The sequence below is a fragment of the Doryrhamphus excisus genome, chromosome 10 (assembly GCF_030265055.1).
Source record: "Doryrhamphus excisus isolate RoL2022-K1 chromosome 10, RoL_Dexc_1.0, whole genome shotgun sequence".
Taxonomy (NCBI): domain Eukaryota; kingdom Metazoa; phylum Chordata; class Actinopteri; order Syngnathiformes; family Syngnathidae; genus Doryrhamphus; species Doryrhamphus excisus.
Window position 1 is genome coordinate 21429086 of NC_080475.1, and position 23464 is coordinate 21452549.

The 23464-nt window shown below is 47.2% G+C and overlaps 4 protein-coding genes across 6 annotated transcripts; 2 read left to right on the plus strand and 2 right to left on the minus strand.

Annotated features, from left to right (window-relative positions):
• The first annotated feature begins 641 nt into the window (after window positions 1-641).
• Window positions 642-7511, plus strand: LOC131137232 (TRAF3-interacting JNK-activating modulator-like). 2 transcript variants are annotated; one of them, XM_058084928.1, is made up of 14 exons: window positions 642-802; window positions 1433-1722; window positions 2682-2748; window positions 2815-2854; window positions 3597-3624; window positions 3690-3719; window positions 3954-4049; window positions 4751-4837; window positions 4912-5019; window positions 5295-5432; window positions 5840-5975; window positions 6048-6226; window positions 6436-6519; window positions 6649-7511. In XM_058084928.1, the coding sequence occupies exons 2-14, from the start codon at window positions 1435-1437 to the stop codon at window positions 6847-6849; spliced, it is 1482 nt and encodes a 493-aa protein (XP_057940911.1). In that variant the 5' UTR covers window positions 642-802; window positions 1433-1434; the 3' UTR covers window positions 6850-7511. The 2 variants fall into 2 exon arrangements, with proteins under 2 accessions (XP_057940911.1, XP_057940910.1); XM_058084927.1 differs by having other exon boundaries at window positions 2679-2748; window positions 6649-7508.
• A 58-nt stretch (window positions 7512-7569) lies between these two features.
• On the plus strand, window positions 7570-10517 carry dnase1l1l (deoxyribonuclease I-like 1-like). 2 transcript variants are annotated; one of them, XM_058084930.1, is made up of 8 exons: window positions 7570-7790; window positions 7910-7998; window positions 8350-8436; window positions 8533-8654; window positions 9101-9213; window positions 9299-9456; window positions 10152-10248; window positions 10322-10517. In XM_058084930.1, the coding sequence occupies exons 1-8, from the start codon at window positions 7641-7643 to the stop codon at window positions 10400-10402; spliced, it is 897 nt and encodes a 298-aa protein (XP_057940913.1). In that variant the 5' UTR covers window positions 7570-7640; the 3' UTR covers window positions 10403-10517. The 2 variants fall into 2 exon arrangements, with proteins under 2 accessions (XP_057940913.1, XP_057940914.1); XM_058084931.1 differs by lacking the exon at window positions 7910-7998.
• Window positions 10518-10677: 160 nt separating this feature from the next.
• Window positions 10678-16695, minus strand: LOC131137233 (solute carrier family 25 member 33). The gene is made up of 7 exons (XM_058084929.1): window positions 16481-16695; window positions 14951-15124; window positions 13938-14015; window positions 13112-13212; window positions 12884-12950; window positions 11503-11777; window positions 10678-11431 (listed from the first exon to the last, which is right to left on the minus strand). Exons 1-7 carry the CDS (start codon window positions 16519-16521, stop codon window positions 11232-11234), a joined length of 936 nt encoding a protein of 311 aa, XP_057940912.1. The 5' UTR covers window positions 16522-16695; the 3' UTR covers window positions 10678-11231.
• Window positions 16696-17866: 1171 nt separating this feature from the next.
• On the minus strand, window positions 17867-22722 carry LOC131136958 (SPRY domain-containing SOCS box protein 1-like). Its single transcript, XM_058084338.1, has 3 exons — window positions 22563-22722; window positions 19425-20286; window positions 17867-19027 (listed from the first exon to the last, which is right to left on the minus strand). The coding sequence occupies exons 2-3, from the start codon at window positions 20116-20118 to the stop codon at window positions 18900-18902; spliced, it is 822 nt and encodes a 273-aa protein (XP_057940321.1). The 5' UTR covers window positions 20119-20286; window positions 22563-22722; the 3' UTR covers window positions 17867-18899.
• Between the last annotated feature and the right edge of the window lie 742 nt (window positions 22723-23464).

A 23464-nucleotide genomic window follows, 5' to 3' on the forward strand; every position in this document is an offset into this window, starting at 1 on the left:
AGGGACATCATCAGTAGATTCATGCATCACTTCCTTTAACAGACAATATGGAGTATTTATTATATATATGTTTATATATATGATATTTCAACATCATTAGTATGTCATATAGGTGAGTGTTTCATACAAATACAAGTGTTAAGAGAGTGTGTTCATATAATTCCATTTCACACCTGTTGAGTGATTTAGTATGTAAATCTGTCTAAAATAAGTCCAGTATAGAAATAACTATTTGACCAAGTTATGTACCAAGTGTGTACTTCCACCGGCCAATAGGAATAAAGCAGTATTAACTATAGTAAGAAAAGAAAAAGAGCTTAAAAGTGTTTTTGTGTGTTCCAGTGAGTCAAAGGTCATGCTAGCACCGTGGAAGCCCACCCATGAGACATCTCGGACGCCAAGACTTGGATGTGGCGTTTGGAAAGAACCTTGTGCAGGATAACCACTCCAACTCCAACAGGCATGATGAATGCATGATGAAAAACAAGTTATTGATGCCCGAGCCAATGACATCACCAGAGGTTTACTGATCCCGGTGAAGAAGAAAGGCCAACCATAACCTGGTGTGTCCTATGCCAGCGTCCGAGGGCTGCTGTCCCGTTTCTAATCTTTGGGGCCACCCGTGCATGGCAACGTCGTTGGTGTGTGCTCGGTGAGATAGAGGAACATGTGACGTGGCGCTTCACTTCCTGCTGTTATGCTGAGCGGAAAGAGCTGAAGCACACAAGACAGACAAAGAACCAAACGGGTGATTTCCAAAGGGGCCCCAGGCCACGATCACCTTGGAGGAGATGATGGTGTGGTAGGTGACCGACTGGAAGTTATTGACATTTTCTTGCATATTTGACTTTTATTGGGTATTGCCATTCCATATGATGCCTTCAGAGACCTGCTTTTTACTAGTGGAGATGACGATGACTATTCAATGTGTTCAATGCTAATTGGTTGATTAATGTCACCACTGGGCCAGGGTTCATTTAAGGCTGAAACAATAAAAGTTATTGTATTATATCGAATATATCGCAGACCCAGAGGCTCGTGTTTTTTCCATAAAATATTCAATAACAAAGATGAAGGAATTGTGGGTGAGCAGGAGTTTGCTTGTTGATTGGTTATGATGATGAAGTGTCAAGCAAACATCATGGAAGAGAGAGAGTCCAAACCATAGCTGCTCACTTTAGAACAGGACCTGCAGAGGAGAAGCAGGCTGAGATCAAATATGGATCTGTGCTGCATGTACGAGGCCCGGACCGGGAGCCGTTGAGGCCGGAACCAGGACTAGATGTGACCCCCCAAGGGACACCGGAAGTCTTTTACTTCCTATCCATTTTGGCGGTGAATGCGACATTCAATCCCTCCATTCGAGATCTTTCTCACCTAACGCCATTATTATTATTATTATTATATTATTATTATTATTTGTGTGTGCAAGCTATGGACGCGCTTGGTGGCGGTGGACGCCGAGTGTCCCCCTTGGAAGACTTTGATCGCAAACTGGAGATCAGAACAGAGAAACACGAGCGGCTACGAAGACGCACGAACGTGACGTCATGCCGGAGCCCCGTGCGAGACGACGACACGTTCCGGATTAAACATCGACTCAAGGAAAAGAGACAGAGCGAGTTTCTGAGGAGGCGTAGAGGAGGTTCCTCGTCAGGGTGGCTCTCCGGGGCCTCAGGCTCGACCTGGGGTCTACAAAGCAGGCCAAACACAGACGACTGGGTGCTTATTCATCGTTCATTCACTCTTAAAGGGGAAGTGCACTTTTGGGGAATGTCGCCCATCATTCCCAATCCTTATGTCAATCATCAACACATATTTCTTTCCCTTTTCTGTGGATTATATGACCAGAATAGCAGATAATATCAGCTAGCTTCCAATGCTATGATTGGGATACAGCTATTTGTACTATGAATCCCTGTCAAAATAAACGTGTACCAAGGTTGTATGGTTCTATATCCATGCTGGGATCATACATTAACACGTCCATGATGATAACGTGTCATAGCTGCAGTATCTCGCCCTATTTGGATGATTAAAACACGACCCAAACTTCTTTCCTCGGTGCATTGATGCTAGCTCGCTAACACGACGCCTGGCTAATTGCTAGCCTCAGCGTCATTCCCAGACGGAAGAGTGGATAGCTAGCGCTCCGTTTTTTAGCTACCAAGACTCAAGGAGATGCTGGTTTGCTGTCCGCGTTGTTCACCTGGAGGCCACGTCTTGTGCTGGAAGACACGGCCATCCCAAAGACAGCCGACATCGGAAGTGTTGTTGACAAACTAGCATAAATATGTATCAATGCACAGAGGAAGGAAGTTTGGGTCGTGTTTTAATCATCCAAATAGGGCGAGATACTGCAGCTATGACACGTTATCATCATGGACGTGTTAATGTATGATCCCAGCATGGATATAGAACCATACCACCTTGGTACACGTTTATTTTGACAGGGATTCATAGTACAAATAGCTGTATCCCAATCATAGCATTGGAAGCTAGCTGATATTATCTACTTTTCTGCTCATATAATCCACAGAAAAGGGAAAGAAATATGTGTTGATGATTGACACAAGGATTGGGAATGATGGGCGACATTCCCCAAAAGTGCACTTCCCCTTGAATTGATTTCAAGACTTTGTGGCTTTCATCATCATCTTCTCTTCTCATGGTTGCAGCAGATGATGATGATGATGATGATGGAGGAAGACATCACAATGGAGAGCGTCATACATGACACAATCATTGGTGAGTGGCTGACTGATGTCAAAGGTTGTTGCTGGCCTTCACATCAAAGTCCTCCTTGTCTCCTAGATGCCAAAACCATGAGGAGCGAGGCCGGCGTTCAAACACAGTGAGTGCAAACCTTACAGACGGAACTCAGACCTTTACAGATAGAACCCATATATGGACCTTTACAGATAGAACCCATATATGGACCTTTACAGATAGAACCCATATATGGACCTTTACAAATAGAACCCATATATGGACCTTTACAGATAGAACTCATATATGGACCTTTACAGACAGAACTCAGACCTTTACAGATAGAACCCATATATGGACCTTTACAGATAGAACTCATATATGGACCTTTACAGATAGAACTCATATATGGACCTTTACAGATAGAACCCATATATGGACCTTTACAGATAGAACCCATATATGGACCTTTACAGATAGAACCCATATATGGACCTTTACAGATAGAACCCATATATGGACCTTTACAGATAGAACTCATATATGGACCTTTACAGATAGAACTCATATATGGACCTTTACAGATAGAACTCATATATGGACCTTTACAGATAGAACTCATATATGGACCTTTACAGATAGAACCCATATATGGACCTTTACAGATAGAACTCATATATGGACCTTTACAGATAGAACCCATATATGGACCTTTACAGATAGAACCCATACTCATGGCCCCGTCAAGTGTCTTAAATATCATGTATGAGTGTCACATAAAGCACATTCATTCATTCATTCGTTCATTCAATCGTTTGTTCATTCATTCATTCATTCTTTCATTCTTTCATTCATTTAATGGTTGGTTCCTTCCTTTCTTCATGCAGCTCTGGCCTGGTGACCATCAAAGAATGTGTGAGTTTCTCCAGCATTCCAAGTCAGGAATATGAGGGTATCCTTAACTCCATTTTCCTTTCCAGGACGTCCTGCAGTTACAAGAGTACTTGCAGGTATGTGTTCTGTTTCTGACAGCGAGCGTTTTGAGGGCTCCCTTCCTGATGCCCCAACCTCAGGATGTGAACGTTTGGCATGGTTGAACACCAGAATCCATCATTCTAGCTACGTTGTTAGCACCCAGAGGGGAAAAGCATCATGGCTCCCCTTTCAAAGACATGAACCTGGTGTCACATGATGTAGCGTACATCAGGACGTCTTCAGTAGGCCTGGTCTTTGTCCTCCACCAGGAGGCCTTGTGGAGGGAGGAGACCATCAAGAAGAAATTGTCAGCCCTGCAGGAGAGCATCGCGCAGCTTCTCAGTTCCTTCAACACAATATGGAAGGTAGGCAGAAACAGGTATGATGGGCATGCCCACAACTACAGTCACCATCCACAGGATGACGGCTGTCACCGCAGGAAGCGCTTGTGCGGTCGCTCTGAGCTTCCTGTTGCCGGTCTCGTCTGTGCAGACAAATGCACAGGAAGGGTAGACACGGGTTTGGACCAACAACGATCATGTGACAAAATACAGCAGATATCCGCCACACGACCTTTCACCTCATTGTTCCTAGGCAGAGTTCATCCAGCTGAAAAGTTTTAGATTCCACGTGGGAATCCTGGCCGCACGACCGCACGACCGCACGACCGCACGACCGCACGACCGCACGACCGCACGATCAATAGCCAACACTTTATGTCAACAATCAAGACGTCACATTTTCAGCTTGGGGCAGTGACAGGTGACAGGTGACAGGTGACAGGTGACAGGTCAGGTGACAGGTCAGGTGACCCAAAGCTCGCCAGTTCCACCCTGGTCCATTCTTGGCGCAGCGGTAAATTGGGTAAATACGGGTGCGTGGCGTACAGGCGTCGCCAAAACCTCACAGGCAGGTTGTCGGTTGGATTCCAGCGGAGTGAACAATGGCAGCAGCCGGTGCTTCATGGGGTCGGGGGTCAGGGGTCGGGCACGCGGCAGGGATGGATAAAGCGGTGTCCAATGGAATCAGGTTGGCACGGATCTTCCCTTTCCTTTCCCAACCACAGAGTCGCCCCAACGAAGACGTGCTGAGAAACAAGATCCAGGTCCTGGAGGACCAGGTCCTGGAGGGCCAGCTCCAAGCCAGCGTGCCGGTAGGAGAGAAGCTTATTGAGCAAGCGTTGGAGGTCTTGAATGGGGGGGTGACTAAGCGTGCATGGCCTTGCAGGTGTTTCCAAAGGATGCAACCAGGAAGCTGCTGCTCCAAATGAAGAAGCAGAAAGTCGTGTATGAGGAGAAGAGCCAGGAGAAGAACCAGGCCCTCAGCAAGACGGGGGTGAGTCCTAACGTAGTCCTTCCTGTAGGTGAATACATGATATATGATATGATCTATGATTAATAATGATGGCATCATTGGAATGGTTTGGCTCCTCAACATGAAAATATGAAAGAATGAGAAGAACATGAATGATTCCATTGGAGATTGACATATTTGGAGGAAAAATCCTCATTCCGGAATGTGGATGACTTTTTCCATCTGAATTTTGAATGCAATATGTGCCTTTTTTTAAAGATGAGCCTTTCATGCAGGATCAAACCGTGTGTCCGCAGGAAGCTCTGGTCACCGCCAAGGTGGACATCCTGAGGCTGCACAACCTTTACGAGGAGCTCAAACATACGTCTGAAAAGCTCAGGCAGCAGCAGGACTTCAGCACCGATCAACTACGTCAGCAGCAAGTCCAAATCGAGGTGTCCACATATCCACCGTACGAGCTGGAGCTTAAGCATTGCTCTTGGGATGCTAACCGTCTGGGATGCTAACTGTATAGGGATGCTAACCGTCTTGGGATGCTAACTGTATAGGGATGCTAACCGTCTTGGGATGCTAACTGTATAGGGATGCTAACTGTATAGGGATGCTAACCGTATAGGGATGCTAACCGTCTTGGGATGCTAACCGTCTGGGATGCTAACTGTATAGGGATGCTAACCGTCTTGGGATGCTAACCGTCTGGGATGCTAACCGTCTTGGGATGCTAACCGTTTTGGGATGCTAACCGTTTTGGGATGCTAACCGTCTTGGGATGCTAACCGTATAGGGATGCTAACCGTATTGGGATGCTAACCGTCTGGGATGCTAACCGTCTGAGATGCAGCTGTCCAGATGCAGGGAGGCGGCGCTGACGGAGGAGCTGGTGTCACTGAGACAGGAGAAGAAAGAGCTTGAGTTCAACATCGGCCTGCTGGAAGAATACAACGGCTTTCTAAGAGACAAGCAGCATCGCTGCGGCCGTAAGATGGAAGCATTTGATTGGCTCTGAAGGAAACACGGACAGTTGACTTCAAACGCTTCCACTCTTTAAGATGGCGACGCTGTGGGAAAGGATGCGGGAGCTCAGGAGACACCAGAGGAAGAAGTGAAGCCAAAGAGAGACGTGATGGTTGACATGACACCAAAGGAAGGGGGAGGAGCCCAGAGGGATTCGGACCCGCAGGGCCAGATTGATTCCGCTCAGAAGGAAGTCGGATTAAAGGGGAAAGAGGTGAGTGACACACATGGCAGGCCTCCTAAATATGGAGGGATGGAGGCGTGGGTGCGCCGCGCCTGGTCTCCGAATGTGAATGATGAATGGTCTATATGTCCCCTGTGATTGACAGGTTGCCCCCCCCCCCCCACGAGCCTAATTAGGACAATCAGAACAGCAAAAGGATGAAAATGGATTGTGGTTATTAATTGTGTGACTTTGTCCAGTGGGAGGTGCAGCCAAGGAGGCAGGACCTTCAGTCTCAGCGCAGGGAAGACCTCTGGCCCGTCAGCCACCACCGTAAAAGACTGGTGAGTAGGGGTTGGGGGGGGGGGGGGGGGGGGGGGTTGGCACGGCCAATTCCATGTTTGTTTTTGCCATGGCATCCCAAAATGTTATTCCTCACCTCCTCCATGCTGCATTCCCAACTCTTCCTGCAGATATCACATGCGTCCTGGTGGAGCCTGTCTGTCCTCCTCCTCCTCCTCCTCCTCCTGGCTGTGGGAGGAGCCGCCCTGCTGTGGCATCTTCCTGCCAGGGAGCAGATGGAGGACCTTTACTCTGACATCGGGAGACAAATTGAAGATTATTTTATGCAAATGAGCTCCCCCAAACACCCAGGCTGCTTTAGGCCATTTTGAGCATGTTACATGTTACATTTGGAGGAAAGTAGTTTTGTCTGCAAATGTACGGCTGGTTGAATGTGGATGTGTGTGCTATGCAGTATAATAATAATAATAAGATAATAGTAGTACGTGATGAAATATCAACAATGAAATATGTTCTTTGAAACAATGCAAAGCCATCTGATCATGTGACTGATGTCCGAGTCATTCCTCTTTACGGGAAGGGAGCATCCTAGCAACAGTCCATCATATCCCAAATATTAGAAATGATATAGTAGTAGTAGTAGTAGTAGTAGTAGTAGTAGTAGTAGTAGTAGTAGAAGGGAGCATCCTAGCAACAGTCCATCATATCCCAAATATTAGAAATGATATCATAGTAGTAGTAGTAGTAGTAGTAGTAGTAGTAGTAGTAGAAGGGAGCATCCTAGCAACAGTCCATCATATCCCAAATATTAGAAATGATGTAGTAGTAGTAGTAGTAGTAGTAGTAGTAGTAGTAGTAGTAGTAGTAGCAGCAGGGGTCTTGTATTGCTTTAAAAAGACAAACCACAGGACGCTGCCAGACGCTGTCAGTGTGGTCATGTGACCATTGTTGCGTTGTTGTTGGTGTGGTGGGTCTCGTAGTTCCAGATGAAGCTCCATTATCATCTGGCACTGACACAGCACAACCATTACAGCCCCCCTGGCACAGCCCCCCTGGCACAGCCCCCCTGGCCCGCATGGATGGGGGGGGGGGGGGGCTCATCCACCTGGACTGCTTCCATCCTGAAAGCGGAGGACTGGAGGACTCTTCTTCGGCTTCCAGGATGAGGATGAGGATGGCAGGTCTGGTGTTTGTGACGGGGGTGTGCGTAGCAGCAAATGTGGTGCTGTCACTCAAGATCTGCGCTTTTAACGTGCAAAGTTTTGGCCAATCCAAGGCAAACAACAAGAAGGTCATGGGGATTCTTATCAAGGTATATTATTATGATTATTATTATGATGATTATTATTATTATTATTACCATCACCACGTCATCTTCAAAATACAAAGTTGATTTTTGTTTTGTTTTTTTGGGGGGGGTTCTTTCCGAAGATTCTTTCCCGATGTGACTTGTGTCTCATTCAGGAGGTCCGAGACTCAAAAGGACGAGCAATGCAAGCCTTGGTAAAAGATCTGAACAGGTTGGTGGAGTGAAAAGGTTTTGGTTCTTGGAGAATATTCCGTACTTGGGTCCGGACGCCAAACTCTGGCATTCTGTCTTGGGACCAAAGGATGAGCAGCCAAAGCATGAAGGACTTCCTTGGCTGACGTAGTTCAAACATTCCAAAGCAAGGTCCCCTGCTGGACTGAACGTGGATCTTATTCTGATGTTCTGCTGGATCTACCAGCTTGGATTTCACAAACAGCTTCTAGAAGATCCTTTTAAAGAACATCGTTCCTTCCTGGGCCTTCTTTCATTGGAACAGCAGTTGCATTCTACCTCAACTTCCTTGAACGCAACCAAACTTAGTGAGTCCACCATTTGTCTGCAGGTTTGACTCCCGGAACTCCTATTCCTACGTGGAAAGTGAGCGACTGGGAAGGAAAAGCTATAAGGAACAGTATGTCTACGTGTATAGGTAACATCGGGATCAGCGGGTGGCGTTGGTGTGGAAATGTCAGGTGAAGGTCACCCCCGTGTTAATATTTGTATATTTGTCTCCTGGCCTCCGTAGAAGCAACGTGTTGAAGGTTCAGGACCAGTATCAGTACTCCGGACTTGAACCGGGAGGGACAAACGACACCCAAGTCTTCTCCAGACAGCCTTTCATCGTTCGACTTCACTCCGCCACCACATGTAAACAAACTAACAGTACGGTGATGCCATCTGTCATGTGACCTATAAAGGTGGCGGCCACAACTCACGAGAGCGCCTGAACGCCTCACAGCGCCAGACCGTAGCAGGAAGGAGACACAGCGGCAAGTTATTCCTTGCGCTGTGTGCATCATAGCAAATCATAGCAAATCATAGCAAATATCAGCAGTACCTTTGAATGCCGACTTTGTGTTTGACCTTGAAGATGTCCTCTATGTTGGCGTTCCAATTCAGGCCCGCACGGCCCAGCGGTGCCAGCCTGGTGGGTGGTTGTACTTTTAGCTTTCACCGGTCCAGGGTGGACCCCGCCTCTGAATGAAGTCAACTGGGATAGGCTCCAGCATAGCGGTGCCGCTACAGAGGACAGGCCGTATAGAAAAAGGGGAATCAAACCTAAGAACTGATAGCAGGTTTTTGGTTGTTTTCAGTAATGAAGGATCTGGTTCTAATTGGCCAACACACCAGTCCTAAAACGGCCTTGAAGGAGATGGACCAGTTGTATGACGTGTTCAGGGACATCTACGGCAGGTGGAAGACCGAGGTGCTCGTTAGGATCATCAATCCTTCCCGCCGCATACGTGACGATGAAATGGAAGCCTTTTCTTTTCACTCCCGTTTCCCCACAGAATGTGATGATCTTGGGGGACTTGAACGCCGCCTGCAGCTACGTCACCATCAAGGGCTGGCGAGCTGTTCGCCTGAGGAGCGATCCCAGATTTCTCTGGCTGATTGGAGACGAGCAGGACACCACCGTCCGGGAGAAGACGCGCTGTGCTTATGACAGGTCGGAACTGGCGCCGTTCACGTTGAGGTGCCGCAGCGTGTTCACAATCTGTTCAATGCTGGGGTCAAGCCTAGGGTCAACACTAGGATCAAGCCTAGAGTCAAGCCTAGAGTCAACACTAGGATCAAGCTTAAGAGTCAAGCCTAGGGTCAACACTAGGATCAAGCCTAGAGTCAACACTAGGGTCAAGCCTAGAGTCAACACTAGGATCAAGCCTAGAGTCAAGCCTAGGGTCAACACTAGGGTCAAGCCTAGAGTCAAGCCTAGAGTCAACACTAGGATCAAGCCTAGAGTCAAGCCTAGGGTCAACACTAGGGTCAAGCCTAGAGTCAAGCCTAGAGTCAACACTAGGATCAAGCCTAGAGTCAACACTAGGATCAAGCCTAGAGTCAACACTAGGATCTGGCCTAGAGTCAACACTAGGATCTGGCCTAGAGTCAAGCCTAGAGTCAACACTAGGATCTGGCCTAGAGTCAAGCCTAGAGTCAACACTAGGATCAAGCCTAGAGTCAAGCCTAGGGTCAACACTAGGGTCAAGCCTAGAGTCAACACTAGGATCAAGCCTAGAGTCAAGCCTAGGGTCAAGCCTAGAGTCAACACTAGGATCAAGCCTAGAGTCAAGCCTAGGGTCAACACTAGAGCCTAATCCTAGTCCATGCAGGTTGTCTTCTGCTGACCTGGTCTCTCCAAACTAGGATCATCGTCCACGGCGGTGAGATGATTTCCTCTGTGGTGCCTGGGTCAGCTGGAGCGTTCAACTTTAAGGAGACGTTCCATCTGTCGGAAGAGGAGGTAAAGGCATGGACAGGAGATGGTGTATCTTCTGGATTCATAGCTTCCATTTCTTTTCATGGCTGAACTTTAGGCCCTGGCAGTGAGCGATCATTTCCCCGTTGAAGTGGACCTGAAGCCAAATCATCGCTACCTTCTCCGCAATGAGCTGTAGACCAACACTCCACTATGGTTTGGTAGTTAGCTATTTCATGATGGAAATGATGAAGGTCTGGCACATGGGAACCGCTTTTGCTCCTCCTCCATCAATAAAACATCGTCTGCACACATGAGAGTGTTTGGAATCAATTGTGTAGTCTGCCTACTTGGGACATTTTCAAGTCCCCTAAACGTGCAGCATGATGCCGACACAGCCGAGCAGGCTCATCCTGGTCCATCCTGGTCCATCCTGGACCTCTGCGCTAGAAGAAGAAACACTGGCGGTTCCTCTGGCGTCTGGATGCATTTTATTGATCCACTGGTCAAATAAGCATCAAACTTCACATATTATAAAATAAAGTGGGACCATTGTTGGTCACAAAAAGCCAAGAGGTAAGCATGTGTGTTTATATATTAAAGAAAGTTCTTCTAAGCTCCAAACAAGCATCATGGATATGTGAAGATTGAACACCGGGTCCCCAAGAGGCCAGTGTGGTCATTAAAGTCAGAAACTAGCACTTGAACGCAACATTTCCCTTGGGAAGAATAACTACTCCGGCCGACATCCCTTCGGAGTAAGACGGTACGCTAAATAAAAGATAAATTAATTGAGTTAACTTAACACGCGGTCTGAGAAGACCAGCATTTTCCACAGGTCAGCAAAGGTTCTCCTTCTATTCCCCAACAAGCCTCCAGTGAAACAAGGCATGCGTAGCTCTTTGGAAGAGTGGCTTCGGCTCCAAGGAACAAGAGTCTCTCCGGCACCGCTAAACAAGACTAATGGGTTCATGTCCGGCGACGCTGTGGTGCTGGGCGGGAAAAGGCCCGAGCCAACAAACCTTCCCTTACTGGGAGTCTCCCAGTAGATGCACAATGAGTTCATACGTGGAGAGGACGATGGCCGTGTTGGGGATCTGCTTGATCAGCTGTGGAACCAGTCCTCTATAAAAAGCGGCGTAGCCTTCCTCCAAAGCTATCAACCTCCCCGTCTGGAAGAAATGCTTGTACTTGCTACCTTCCTCACGCAGCCTCGTCCGAATCACCTCTGTGGGGACAGAACAGGTTTGTCTGGTACTCCATGAACACGGCAGGAGATGGAGCGGTCCGAGTGTTTACCATGTGGGTACGCTATACAGGACGCGCAGCCCTTGGAGAAGGCGGCCGCCATCATCAGGCTTACGAAGTCAGACGCGGCCTTCTCGCTGTTTGGGGAAGCCAGCTGGTACTCGGCCAGGCGCTTCTTCAGCGACTCGTAGATGAGGAAGCAGATCATGGTCTCGGAGATGCCGGCGTAGGACGCGGTCAGACCGCGGTAGAAGCCCCGGACGCCCTCTGTTTTGTAAACATGTCGTGCACACTGCAAGGCATTCATCTTCTTTTCTCCTTTGGCTCTGGAAGACAAGGCGCTTTAGTCACTGGTGCTAGGCGCTAGGCGCTAGGCACTAGGTACTAGGTACTAGTAGTAGGGTACATGCACTGGAACCAATATTTGGGACACATCGGGTGAGGGACGGCGGTACAACCACCCACAGATACATCTCCTCCGTAAAGACGCCGGCCTTGAGCGAGAGGGCATCCCGGCTCGTAGCTCTTAGTGCCAAGGAGAACACCCTCGTTACAAAATGGAGACGAGTAGCCAAACAAAGGCACGTGGATAGGACAGAGTTGTGTATCCAGTGATATGCCATTAATAATAACAATAATAATAATAATAATAGAGTCATACAGGAAGTCACTGTTGCACCGGAGTGCATGGTTGGGCTTTCCTAAAAGGAAAGCTCAACTATTGAATATGTTTATATTATTTCTGGGTTTGAGAATTGTATTCCTTGCATAACGGCAAGCTGGCACTTTGCAGTTTTCCCAACTGTCAAAATCATGGAATACATTTCCATAAAAGGTTCTCTCGCCGTGCTGCCGCCAATATGAAGGTAATGAAGGCATAGCATCACACCCTAGCCATCATTCCCAATTCACCATCTATGGATGAACGTGAATTCCCATCCCTTGGGTGTGGAAATATCCTTCCATTTAGCTTTCCTCTTTCAGCTTCATACAAAAGCAGAATGTGAAAGAAGGAAGTATCAAGGTTAAAAGAGGAAACCTTCACCTGACAGCAATTCAAGTAATCCAAGCAAGGTGCCAGGCGACCATCTTGGTATCTTTTGTTTAGAAAATGATGAAAGCTGTCAAGCGGTCATCTTGAGATGACATTAGCCGTGCTGGTCCAGAGGCCAAAGAGGCGGAGATGATTGACAAGAATGACGGCCAAGTGGTTGGCTTTTGTTTAAAAGAAAATGTTCCTGTAATTGGCGCCCCTCCCACCGCCGTCCTTGTGTAAATATAGCCGCTTGTGCACACAGGCCCGTGCGTCAATGTTGTGTATTTCTGGACAGGGATCACACGCTCCATGTCACGTAGTGCCTGGCCCAAGGACAGCCAGGGCACATGACGTCTGGCTCATGAACGTGCCCATGGGCACTTTGGGGATACTCACTTTCTCTCCAGCTGCATCCTGGTCTTCACCATCCAGACGGGGTTCATCAGGGAGTTGGTCACAAAGGCTGAACAACAAAGAAAGGTTTATCCTCCAAAGCAAATATGTTGGGGACAGCAGAGTGTGATTATGATTACATGGCATAAATAGCATGTCATCGGCAGGCTGCTGGATGATTGGCGTGTCTATTGCTAAGGCTGTGTGCGCCAACGTGTGCTACGTGCTCACCTGCAACACCCGCAGAGGACATGTGCACGGAGCCGCTATTGGGAACCAACACGCCATTGAAGAGCTCTTTGGATTTGGAATATGCAGCAAAGTAAATAGCTCTGCAAACAAGAGCAACCTGGTGAGAACGCGACACAAGTTGAATGTTGTTGATGGCCGCTGTGCCAGTCATTGTTAGCAACCATCCAGAGCGTGCATGCCGAGCATCCTTGCTTCACCGGGACCACTGGCCAGAAGGCTGGTCTGAATGGGAGCACGTCCAAGTTGGCTAGTGGATCAGTGAGGCGATAGCATGGCTGACTGGCCAAAGTATCACCATGATGCAGCTGTTCATTAACCAAGGAAGGAACGTAGCCCCATGAGGTCTTCAGGGTACAGGGTCAAAGTCCAATCGATGTTTTGTTGCAAGGTATTCATGGTTATACTACCGTGGAGGATTGCTTCACTTTAACGAGAGCAAAACCAAAATACAGACAGACAGTATCTGACAAATGGAATAAAAACAACTAGCCTGGGTTAAAATCCCAGTTAGCATTTTGACCAGGTTAGCATTTGATCAGTTCAGCTGCTACGCTTCATCTGGGACCATACATCTAAATTGTTCTCCTGCATCCCTAAATGAAAAGGTACACTCCAATGGCCGAGTGAGGAGTGTTCTTGCACAATGGGGGAAACAAACAACTTGTGTTTTCCAGTCCAAGGACATTTCCTCGTGCGTAATCACTGACTTGCACCAACTGGCAGGTGACGTGACATTGCCACATAGATGGACTTGGTGCAACAAAAACACAATATGTAAACAAGGCAGAGAGGAACCTTTCTTCACCTTGAGGGAGCCACGCCAACAAGATTTGGCCCCAGACCGCGGAAAAGAGATCTTGGTCCCTCTTTCTCCAAGATTGATCTGAAAGAAATACATGGGAGCCATTGATGAATTCATTTGCTACCTGTAGCCATCATTAGCACGTATGAAGTGTACTGCATCGGCCACCAGCAGTAGGTCTGATGTTAATGCATTGATACGTGTTCTCGTGTTTACAGTGGCGCCTTGGTTAGCATATTTGTCAGCTTGCAGTAAGAAATACCTTGGTTAGTGTCCGACATGAATGCACCTTGCGCATCCTCTCGCTGTACACTCGGGTTGACTCGGCCACGATAGCTGGAGGTGCCGTAGGAAGGAGTGGGCTGCATCGTACGATGGCCACACATGTACCGACACCCCCGCTAACCCAGGTTCACTGTATGTCTATTTGCAGGGTGGCTTTTATGGTAAATAACAGAAGTAGCACTCAGTTATAAGACACATCTACACAAACAGTCTAGTTGGGGTGCTTATGAATATTCATCCTGAGGCGTGTACAGGACATTATCACATACACAGACACGCATGTTTGGAATGGAATCCTGATGTATTTATAGAATGGATATTAAAGCACACGGCTGAAAAGATTCCAAGTGTTACATAAGACTTGAAACAGACCCTCCGCCCCATGCAGGCAACTGGCTGGTCAGCCACCAGCCCCCCAGGCCCCAGGCCCTCACCGTCAGTCTTTTTGGTGAGCTGGTGACCTTCCAATCGCGATGGGTGTGGCTAGTACTATTGCAGCCTGCAGCCACCCCTGCATTCCCGCCGCCATTTTCCACCACTTTTTGTATCATTGCATGTACTTTCTGTACAACGGATGTGTGTTCATGTCTCACATACGGATTGTGGATGATGGGCCACATTCCAAAAAGTGGGGTTTCTTTAAATGCCTTATTTTATGTGATCATATGTACAATAACTGCACACGCCTCCAGACACGAGAAATCAAGCATGTTTGCCTGACCAATACTTACCGTAAGATTTGCACCAGCCCAGGCGTAACAGTCCCTGGTCGGATAACGCCGGTTCCACTGAGGGTGCCGAGCTGGACCTGGAAAACGGGACGCAGGGTGAGACCAGACGACTGCAGGCGTGTCTTTAACACCTCTAGAGGGCAGGTCACGATAGCTCCCACTGTACCACTACATCTGCAAAATAATCACAGAATAAATGAAGACTATTTAGTCTGCATGCACAATCACAATTTCACATAGATAGATAGACTCCCTTTATTGTCATTGCACAAAAACACAGTAGTGAAATTGCCAACGAAATGTCGTTGCCTGGCTCCCATATAATAACAGACACAAAAGAAGATAAGTAATAATAAATAATAATAATAATGTGGAGAATAAATAGACACCAAATATGAACAACATAATGTAAAGTGCAGCGTGAACAGTAAATTGCCCAAATAATTTAAATAATTAAAATAAATAATCTCGCAGAACGCTCGGTAAAAACACCCTTGAGGTGGATCTCAAATGAAATTATCTTGGGAAAGCGTAGTAGTAGTAGTCCAATTCAATAACTGATATTCTTTATCTTGTGAAGATATTAAAGAAGTTCAATTCACTACATGTATGATCATGAAAGGCAAGATTTGATCAAAGCAGGTCATTTCTTTGTTTTTTTTTTTTAACAACAGCTATACCCCAATATTGTACATATATTGACATTGATGTCATGTATTTGTATACAGACACGACCGAAGGTGTCCTGGTGAGTTCTCAAGGGTAAAATGGCGTCACTTTAACTAAGCATCTGTTGTTACAACATGGTGTCGTTTGTCACCTCGCCGTGACACTGTAAATGCTTTTTGGGATCTGCAAGCAAGGTTTGGTTGAGGACGTTACGGTGGTTGACATCACTAGCATGGCAAACCGCCGTCCGTATTACATAACAGCACGACAGAACTTGACAAGGAACAACTAGCGAACGCTAGCTCAACTACAATGTTACAACGTCGGTGTACCATTGTATATTGGTTTATATTTAACTGTCGGTTAAAGCAACATCACATTAAAGTCATAACATTGGTCTACGGATCGATCTAGCATAATGCTAACGTTAGTAAGCTAACATGCAAACATCTGCGAGCATGTAACGTGCTTTCGTATCACGTTGTAACAGGATATAACATGATATGATGCCGGTGAACCAACCGTACGTGATCATTTCACTTTCATTACGAGCACGAGAAGCGGCAAAACCCGTTGGCGATATTTCTGAGGTAAAATACACCGGTAGAGTATGAAAGTACAAGTCAGAACGTTACGATGACATGCTAACACCAGCTAACTAGCTAGCTCCTTTTGTGCGATGTGACGGTCGCCGCGGTTCCAATTCCGACTAATGTCCGGGAAACGGTGCGATTAAATGACTCTAGAGCAATTTTAATGCCCCGTTATGCGAACGTTATGTTAGTTCGGGCGTTAAAGAAGACCGCGAAGCCATCGTTGAACACAGATTGTCCATTTTCCACCCACGCTACGACGACTTACCCCCCGGCAAAGAGATGCAGCAGCGTGTCTTTCTGTGCCATCTTCCCTTTGTCGTTTTTATTCGCCTCAAACCGCGACCATATTAACCTGATATGTGTGCCGAAACTACCACATCTAGACCGACATCGCTTTTCGTGTCTCTTGACCGCCTCTGAGTCAGCTGGGCGGAGCTGTCACCGCAGTTGAGGCCGAACCGCTGACGGCCGAGGGGGCGGAACCCTCGATGACGTCAGCGGGCCGCACGAGGGGACGTGTCTATGACGTCCGCCGAGGCGCACGTGCTCGGCGCCCTGTGTGTCCGGACTGTGGAGGTTTGTGCTTTGTTGTTGATGCGTACGAAGGTGCGGGAACGGAACGACTTCGATGGCAGCCAAGTGGAGCGAGGAGTCACGTGGAAGACAAACACAACTACAAGTCGCTTTCGTCTTCAACTTCAATGTTAATTATATTGATCCGTTTTCCTCGTGATTGCAGAAAGCTGGAGCCTATCCCAGCTGATTTTGGGCTATGGGTGAGGTACCCAGCTCTGCTACTAAACGCACTGCCTCCCGCTGTATTACACATATTCAGGCCGATCGATTCTACTGGATCTAAACATCACACTTGGCCCACTGAGATAAAAGATCTCCTTTAGGCAGACCCGGTCACGTGCTGGTGTCCTTAAAGCGTCGATCTCAAGGAATCGTCTGAGTTTTGTTTGATTTCTTTATACTTTACTGCCATCTGCTGGAAGGTGGCTGTATAACACAGACTCAGCCCCGTGCAGGGTATTCAAAGTGTGGCACAGAACCTAAGAGGCTGCCACCCCCCCCACTACCTTTTTACGCAGTCACTGCACAAAATCAGCTTGGTTTGCCTTTAAAGGAAACTGAAGTTAGCTCAAATTTGAAAATATTATTTTCCTCAAGCTATTTTTGCTCCCATTTCCAAGAGCTAAATTGATAGAAGTCCAGTTTTCTTTGTCCACAAAAGCCCTGCGGTATCTAATGTTACTGAGAATTCCTAATTCCTTCACATCCCAGATGTGACCAATCGTGGCACTGATTTGACAGTAGGATTATCTCACAGGGTGCATTAGACTGGCCACAATAAAAGGCCACTTCTAAATGATTTTAAAGAGATAGTTCCAAATGTTTGAAGTTGTACGACAGCCCCACCGACTAATCTGAGCAGAGTCCCAATTGATGCACGACGTGCACGATGTGCTGATGGGGATATCATACGGCTTTAACAATACGGCCAAACATGTTCCGCTTAATATTCGGAGACAGGCCTTTTGTGCACATCCATTTTGGAGTTCAGCTCATGAAAAATGTGAGCAATAATACAAATGTGGCATTTACATTTTTGTTTGGTATACTTTCAAACACAAAGGATGCAAAGACAATTGGAAATAATCTTTAATAGATACTTTGAAACAAGACTACATGAAGAAAAGCAAATAAAAGGCAGGCAGTAAGAAAGGAAGAGAAGGCATGGCACGGAGTGCAGACTGATGATCGCACGCTTGCATTTTAAAAGCAACAGCTCAGACAGGATACTACGGCATTTGAGCAGGGCCGCCGTGTGACGTTTTACTTTCATGACTATTGCTGTGAATCCCAGCAGCACTTTTGTGGATTGTCTTTCTGCTCGGACGATCACGGGGCCTTTTTGCTGCCACAACAATAACTATTTTCCCGTGGCCTGATATGCGCCGCTCACTTCCATTCCAAGTATTTCACCAAGCTGCTTTCCACATTGTGTGCTGACGTGTGTAGAATGTGGGTCATAACGGCACTAAGAAAGAACACGTGTCAAAGACATTAATAAAAGCTTCTTGCAGATACATGCTAGGAATAATCAGTGACATTTCCTAAGACTTCAGCTTGCTGATGTACAGTATTTCCTTTCAGGAGAGTGATGGAGTGATGGAGTGTGAGCAGAAGACCCCCTCCATTGCTGCACAAGGTCAAAGGTCAAAGTCACTGGCATGGTCATCTGAGTCCTGTTTCACCATCTTTTAAAACTAACAATTTCTCTTATAAATAAAAAAATGACACTTTTCTTACAAATATAAATTGTTTAACAAATGCTGCCATCTTGTGGCCGCCGTAAAACTGCAACTGAGCCAGCTGTAATTCACCAGCCAATGCCATCCCATTTGTGACCGCTAGGGACTTGGCCATATTTGCCATCAGCAGGTGCATAGAGCTCAGTGATTCCTGATATTAGACAAGTTAGACAATACCATTGCAAAGACAGGATAAAAAAATAGGAGTCCAGCCACGGATCAGATACACTTACTTGCTGAATCATCAGCGAGCCTGGGTCTGCCTACCAGCCCCAAGAAAATGTTGTCAAACAAGTTCGACCGACCGAGAAGGATCCCAGAGAAGAACAGGAGAGAAAGGAAGTGATGTTGAAGGTGACTCCGCCGTCATTGGTAGAGCAGGTAGTTCTTGAGAAAGGCCGGCAGGGGCAGCCGATGGATTTCAGCCAGACGCTCTCTCCCCAACGCTACCCTCACCGAGCGCCGACACAGGTCCATCAGAGACAGAGGTTCAGCTGGGAGGAGAAAGGAGACACGGAAGATGGTGAAAAGTAATCACAACTTAGTAGCTTTACTAACCATTACCCACCAGTACCTGAAGTAGGGATCAGATCTAAGCTAATCCTTTCTTTACGGTTCCAGGTCTGACTGAGAAGTGAATTTCCACAACAAGTATTTTTGCAGTTATGGCATAGAAAACCCATTTATGATCTTCTCAAGTACTTTGAACAAAACTGTGATGGAGTTAAGCTGCAAAATGTGGACGCCAATGCGGCAAAGGTCTACCATTTAGGTTAGAGCACAAGGAAAAAGTTTAGATGATTAATCAACACCAATGAAGGCTCCCATTGAGTGAACACCAGAGATGGTCACAGAGCGAATGAGATGCAGTATGAAAAGAAATGTACTCACGATCAAGTCCATTTATGTACCGGATTCGTATTTCACAGTGTCCCCACACAGCGCTCACCACCGGGTAAAGCTTCCTGCCTTTGAGTCCTCTGAAGGCCACCCCCAGGTAATGGCCGTCCACTATGTAGCCCAGAGTCCCTTCATCCATGTCCAAAACTACTAAGAGGGAGTCCGGAATGATGAAGGTGTCATCCGGCTCCAGGAAGGAGGGGTACGCTTTCCCTGAGTGATTCTTGCTGTCGTGGTAGAGTTTACTCCTGCACAGGTCCCAACCCCAGGACTCGCCGTCGCTTCCCACCAGCGCCGTGTAGCCCACGGAGTGCAGTGGAGCGTCGCTTGTTGCTACGCCCACCACGGCGTGCGTGCCCCTCTGACGCATGGCCCAACTAATTTCCCACACATGCAGTCCCTGTGTATAGCCAACACGTCCCCGGATGGCGTCGGTGCTCTGCGCCACAGGGTGCCTGTGGAAAACCAGCTTGTTGTCATCCTTGACAAAGATGTTGAGCGAGCGGTCGTCGTTGTTCCACGAGTGCTGGACCTGAACATCCACGCCGGCTGGTGGCATATCCAGGAGCAAGTCCAGTCTAGAAGGCTTGGTGTGACTCAAGGCCTGTAGCTCCAGCTTCAGGGGACTGAAGGCTGGATCCCGCATATCAATTGTTTTAATGCCACCCGGGACTTTTTGCCCCATACTCTGGGTAGTTATGGAAGGGGCCTCGTCTTCTTCCTCCTCCCCCCTCCTCAAAGTCCAATGGGGGAGTAGTCCACCTCAGGTCTTCTCCTGTGCTCGTGCGACACCAGGCAGGTTTAAGTTCTGTTGCCGCTTGTTGCAGAAGGTGAAGATGTTTGTGCAGCCGACCTGGAGAGATGCACGGGGACAAGAAGTTAGCTCGCTAGTTGGAACACCATTTTGCTGGCATTTGAGCCTTAACAGTTCTATAGCATGAACACCAACGTGACACGCCATGCCATTTCACTTTCACTTTCACTTCTAGTTACATGAATGACAGTAGCACAGCCATGCAGTGACATCATCGTCATCCCATCGATGACTTGATCGGGACTCACAACATGGATCACTCATAATTAGCACTACTTCCACTCTCAGCTTTGACATCGATATCGGCCCATTTCACTCATGGAATATCGGGATCTGATACCAATATCTTCGTCATTTTAATCATTTTCCATTATCCAGGCTGCACGGTGGACGAGTGGTTAGCACACAGGCCTCACAGCAAGGAGACCCGAGTTCAGTTTCACCCTTTTCTCCGGGTACTCCAAATGTGCAAAACGCATATTCTGGTTTTTCCCAACTGGTCTTGATTTGGATGAGGGCTGTATAAAGCCATGCTGAACGTGTGCTTGCCAATGCCAAACATAATGTGATGATTCCCAATATTGAAATAGCTTGAGGGCCAGCACAGCTTTGGCCTTTGGTCCCTAGATTGGGACAAATGTTGCTGCAAGGCCGTGCGGGATTGTGTAACAGTGAAGGGAAGGCCTCTAATTGAATTGTAGACAAGAGTTCATTGAGAAGTGCCTTAGCTCTTCTTCTAATGCAAGTAAACAACCATTTAAGTGGGTCATGTCTCAATGATTGGAACAGGGGGAGGGAGGGGGGCCGTGGGTTGCCAACATCTGAATGTAAACAATCTCTTTCAAAGCCTGTCCAGCATTCAGAAAGAGTAAAACGTGTTAATTTGTACACTATTGGGGCTCACACTTTACCACCCCCACCCCCACGGGCAAGTAATAACAGAACAATAGACGCTTCTTCCCAACAACTTCAACATAAAAACACCGATTGAATAAGCGGTTTTGTTGGAGGGGTGTATTTAGGCAGCCGCTCTGGCCTGGCCTGGGCTGGATGAGGTTTCAGGGCCCCCGGGTTGATTTGGGACTGATTAAGATGCAAGAGAAGGGTCTCGGTGGATTTAGTGGGCCAAAAAACCCCCACAGATCTTCATTCTCAAGGGTGTTTGTTTACCTACGTACATTGGCTTTGGGTATCTCCAGTCATTGAAGTACATTGAAAGTACACATGCAGTAAAAATAGAGGGACAAATACAAGATGGATGCGTCATTGGTCATTGTACCTCAGTTGGCACAGCCTCGTGTACACCTACTCTATCTACCTCAACAAGTACTGCATTCACCTGGCCTTGGATGCGCAGGACCGTGCCAAAGTCCTAGGCCACCACTACAGCATTTACAGTGGTATGTTCCTTAGTAAACGACTGGTAAATTCCAGGTAAATGTATCATATAGCAGACCAACACAGGGATGGATGAGAAGTCACATGATCATTGTAGCATTTACAGAAGGTCTGCAATCAAAATGTCATCTAAAGTAGGGAGGTGGCTGACCAAACTAATGTGTTCCAATAATTAGAGTTAAAGGTATTCAAATCAATAAAACAGGGTGCCTAAATCGGTTATTTTTTTAGAATAATTGTCTGTTTATCCCCCCCCCAAAAAAACTTGAGAATGAAAAACAAACAGCGCCTCCGCTGGTTGCAGCCAAGTAGTGCACCCGAGAAGCAGTTGGGAAATGCCAGTATTTAGTGAAATAGTTATATGTATGTTACTTGAAGACAGAATAACACCAGCCCAATCCCGAGTGGTGTAAAAGCCCCCACTAACCACAGTACTCATGACGTCAAACTATGAAAAGATACACGTTGAAGTTTAATGAACACCGAAGGAAGAATAGGTGAAGGGTAGCTAGCATAATCATGCTAGCTAGGAGGCTAATGTTTAAATAAAGTCTCCGGCTAACCGAAGGTTAAACACACCGGCGGCCACCGAGGAAAACACAACATGAGCAAAAGGTGTAGAAATATGGAGAATGAGGGGCCGAGGCACGTACACGGCCGAGGCTGTTCGTTGAAAGCGAAGATGCAGGTGTTTATTCGACTAGAATGGCCAAAATGGCCTTTCGACTCGAACGTGCGTGGAAGCTAAACAACACGCTTGGCTTCTACTAGTCACGATAGTCACTTGGATTTTTAAAAACAGACGTCGTGTTGAGATGAAGCGGCAACAGACGCGGTCAGACCCGCCTTGGTTTCCAGTTTGTTGCTCGTCTGCCCCCCATCGTTCAATCATGTGCTTTCCGTGTCGGCTGGCTTACCTTTGACGGTCCGATCGAGGACGACATGAATTAGGTGAAGTGATGGTGGCTGCTAGCTAACATATCTTCAGTCACATGGTATAATGCGACCAGCTGCTGGGCTTGCTGGGACCTCCCTTCTTCCTTTATTCCCTTCCTCCCTTCTTCCCTTCTTCCCTTCCTCCCTTCTTCCCTTCCTCCCTAGCTGTACTGTACGTCACTGGTCTCCAACGTTTTTTCTTGAGAGCTACTTTTACAAAATAAAAATGATGAAGAGCTATTCATTTTTGTTCCATTTATGTTTTTCACCCCAAACAAGGCGAATATGGTTGTTTCACAAGAACATCAAAATGCTGGCATCCACAACCCATATTTTTTTTAACTCATCCACACGTTTCCGTTTGTTTATGTCTTATTCTGTGCCATGCAGCCATGTCTGGTGACCTTTCACCCGTGGCTCAGCTTGGACCTGGGGGGCTGCATTCATACTCATCTTTGATGACTTTGGTGTCACTGCCTAAAATGTCCGCAGCATTACTGCCATCTAGTGGATGTTATGGAACCAACTTGAGGTTGGGCTGGAGTCCATCATGTAGTTGACCGGTTGTTCCCGGTTCAAGTCAAAGTGCAGTTCCTCTAAAAAGCCATTCCTCCCATCCGCCTGAAGGATACGAGGATACGAGGATACGAGGATACGGCTACTTGACGTCCAAGATGGCGTCTTCTAGTGCTCTGCCCTCAGACCATCTCTTGATGAAAAAGCCAATGTTTCAGTGCGGGACGCCACAATGTGCTGAGCTGGCGGATATCTCAGGGCCCTTCTGGGGGGGGGGGGGTGCAGACATGCTTACTGCCTCCATTTCAACAGGGATCGATTGGACGCGCCCCTCCACGCTGGCAAAGTGCAGGCAGCCAAGGTGAAT

Coding starts and splice junctions, on each gene's coding strand:
- LOC131137232 (XM_058084927.1), top strand. CDS start 1,435: ATGGACGCGCTTGGTGGCGGTGGACGCCGAGTGTCCCCCTTGGAAGAC. Junction 4,050..4,750: donor CCTTCAACACAATATGGAAG/GTAGGCAGAAAC, acceptor TCCCAACCACAG/AGTCGCCCCAACGAAGACGT. Junction 6,520..6,648: donor GCCACCACCGTAAAAGACTG/GTGAGTAGGGGT, acceptor CTCTTCCTGCAG/ATATCACATGCGTCCTGGTG.
- dnase1l1l (XM_058084930.1), top strand. CDS start 7,641: ATGAGGATGAGGATGGCAGGTCTGGTGTTTGTGACGGGGGTGTGCGTA. Junction 7,999..8,349: donor TTGGTAAAAGATCTGAACAG/GTTGGTGGAGTG, acceptor ATTTGTCTGCAG/GTTTGACTCCCGGAACTCCT. Junction 10,249..10,321: donor TCCATCTGTCGGAAGAGGAG/GTAAAGGCATGG, acceptor GCTGAACTTTAG/GCCCTGGCAGTGAGCGATCA.
- LOC131137233 (XM_058084929.1), bottom strand. CDS start 16,521: ATGGCACAGAAAGACACGCTGCTGCATCTCTTTGCCGGGGG. Junction 14,016..14,950: donor GGGCTGGTGCAAATCTTACG/GTAAGTATTGGT, acceptor TATTTCTTTCAG/ATCAATCTTGGAGAAAGAGG. Junction 11,432..11,502: donor CTGTATAGCGTACCCACATG/GTAAACACTCGG, acceptor CTGTCCCCACAG/AGGTGATTCGGACGAGGCTG.
- LOC131136958 (XM_058084338.1), bottom strand. CDS start 20,118: ATGGGGCAAAAAGTCCCGGGTGGCATTAAAACAATTGATATGCGGGAT. Junction 19,028..19,424: donor GTACATAAATGGACTTGATC/GTGAGTACATTT, acceptor TTCTCCTCCCAG/CTGAACCTCTGTCTCTGATG.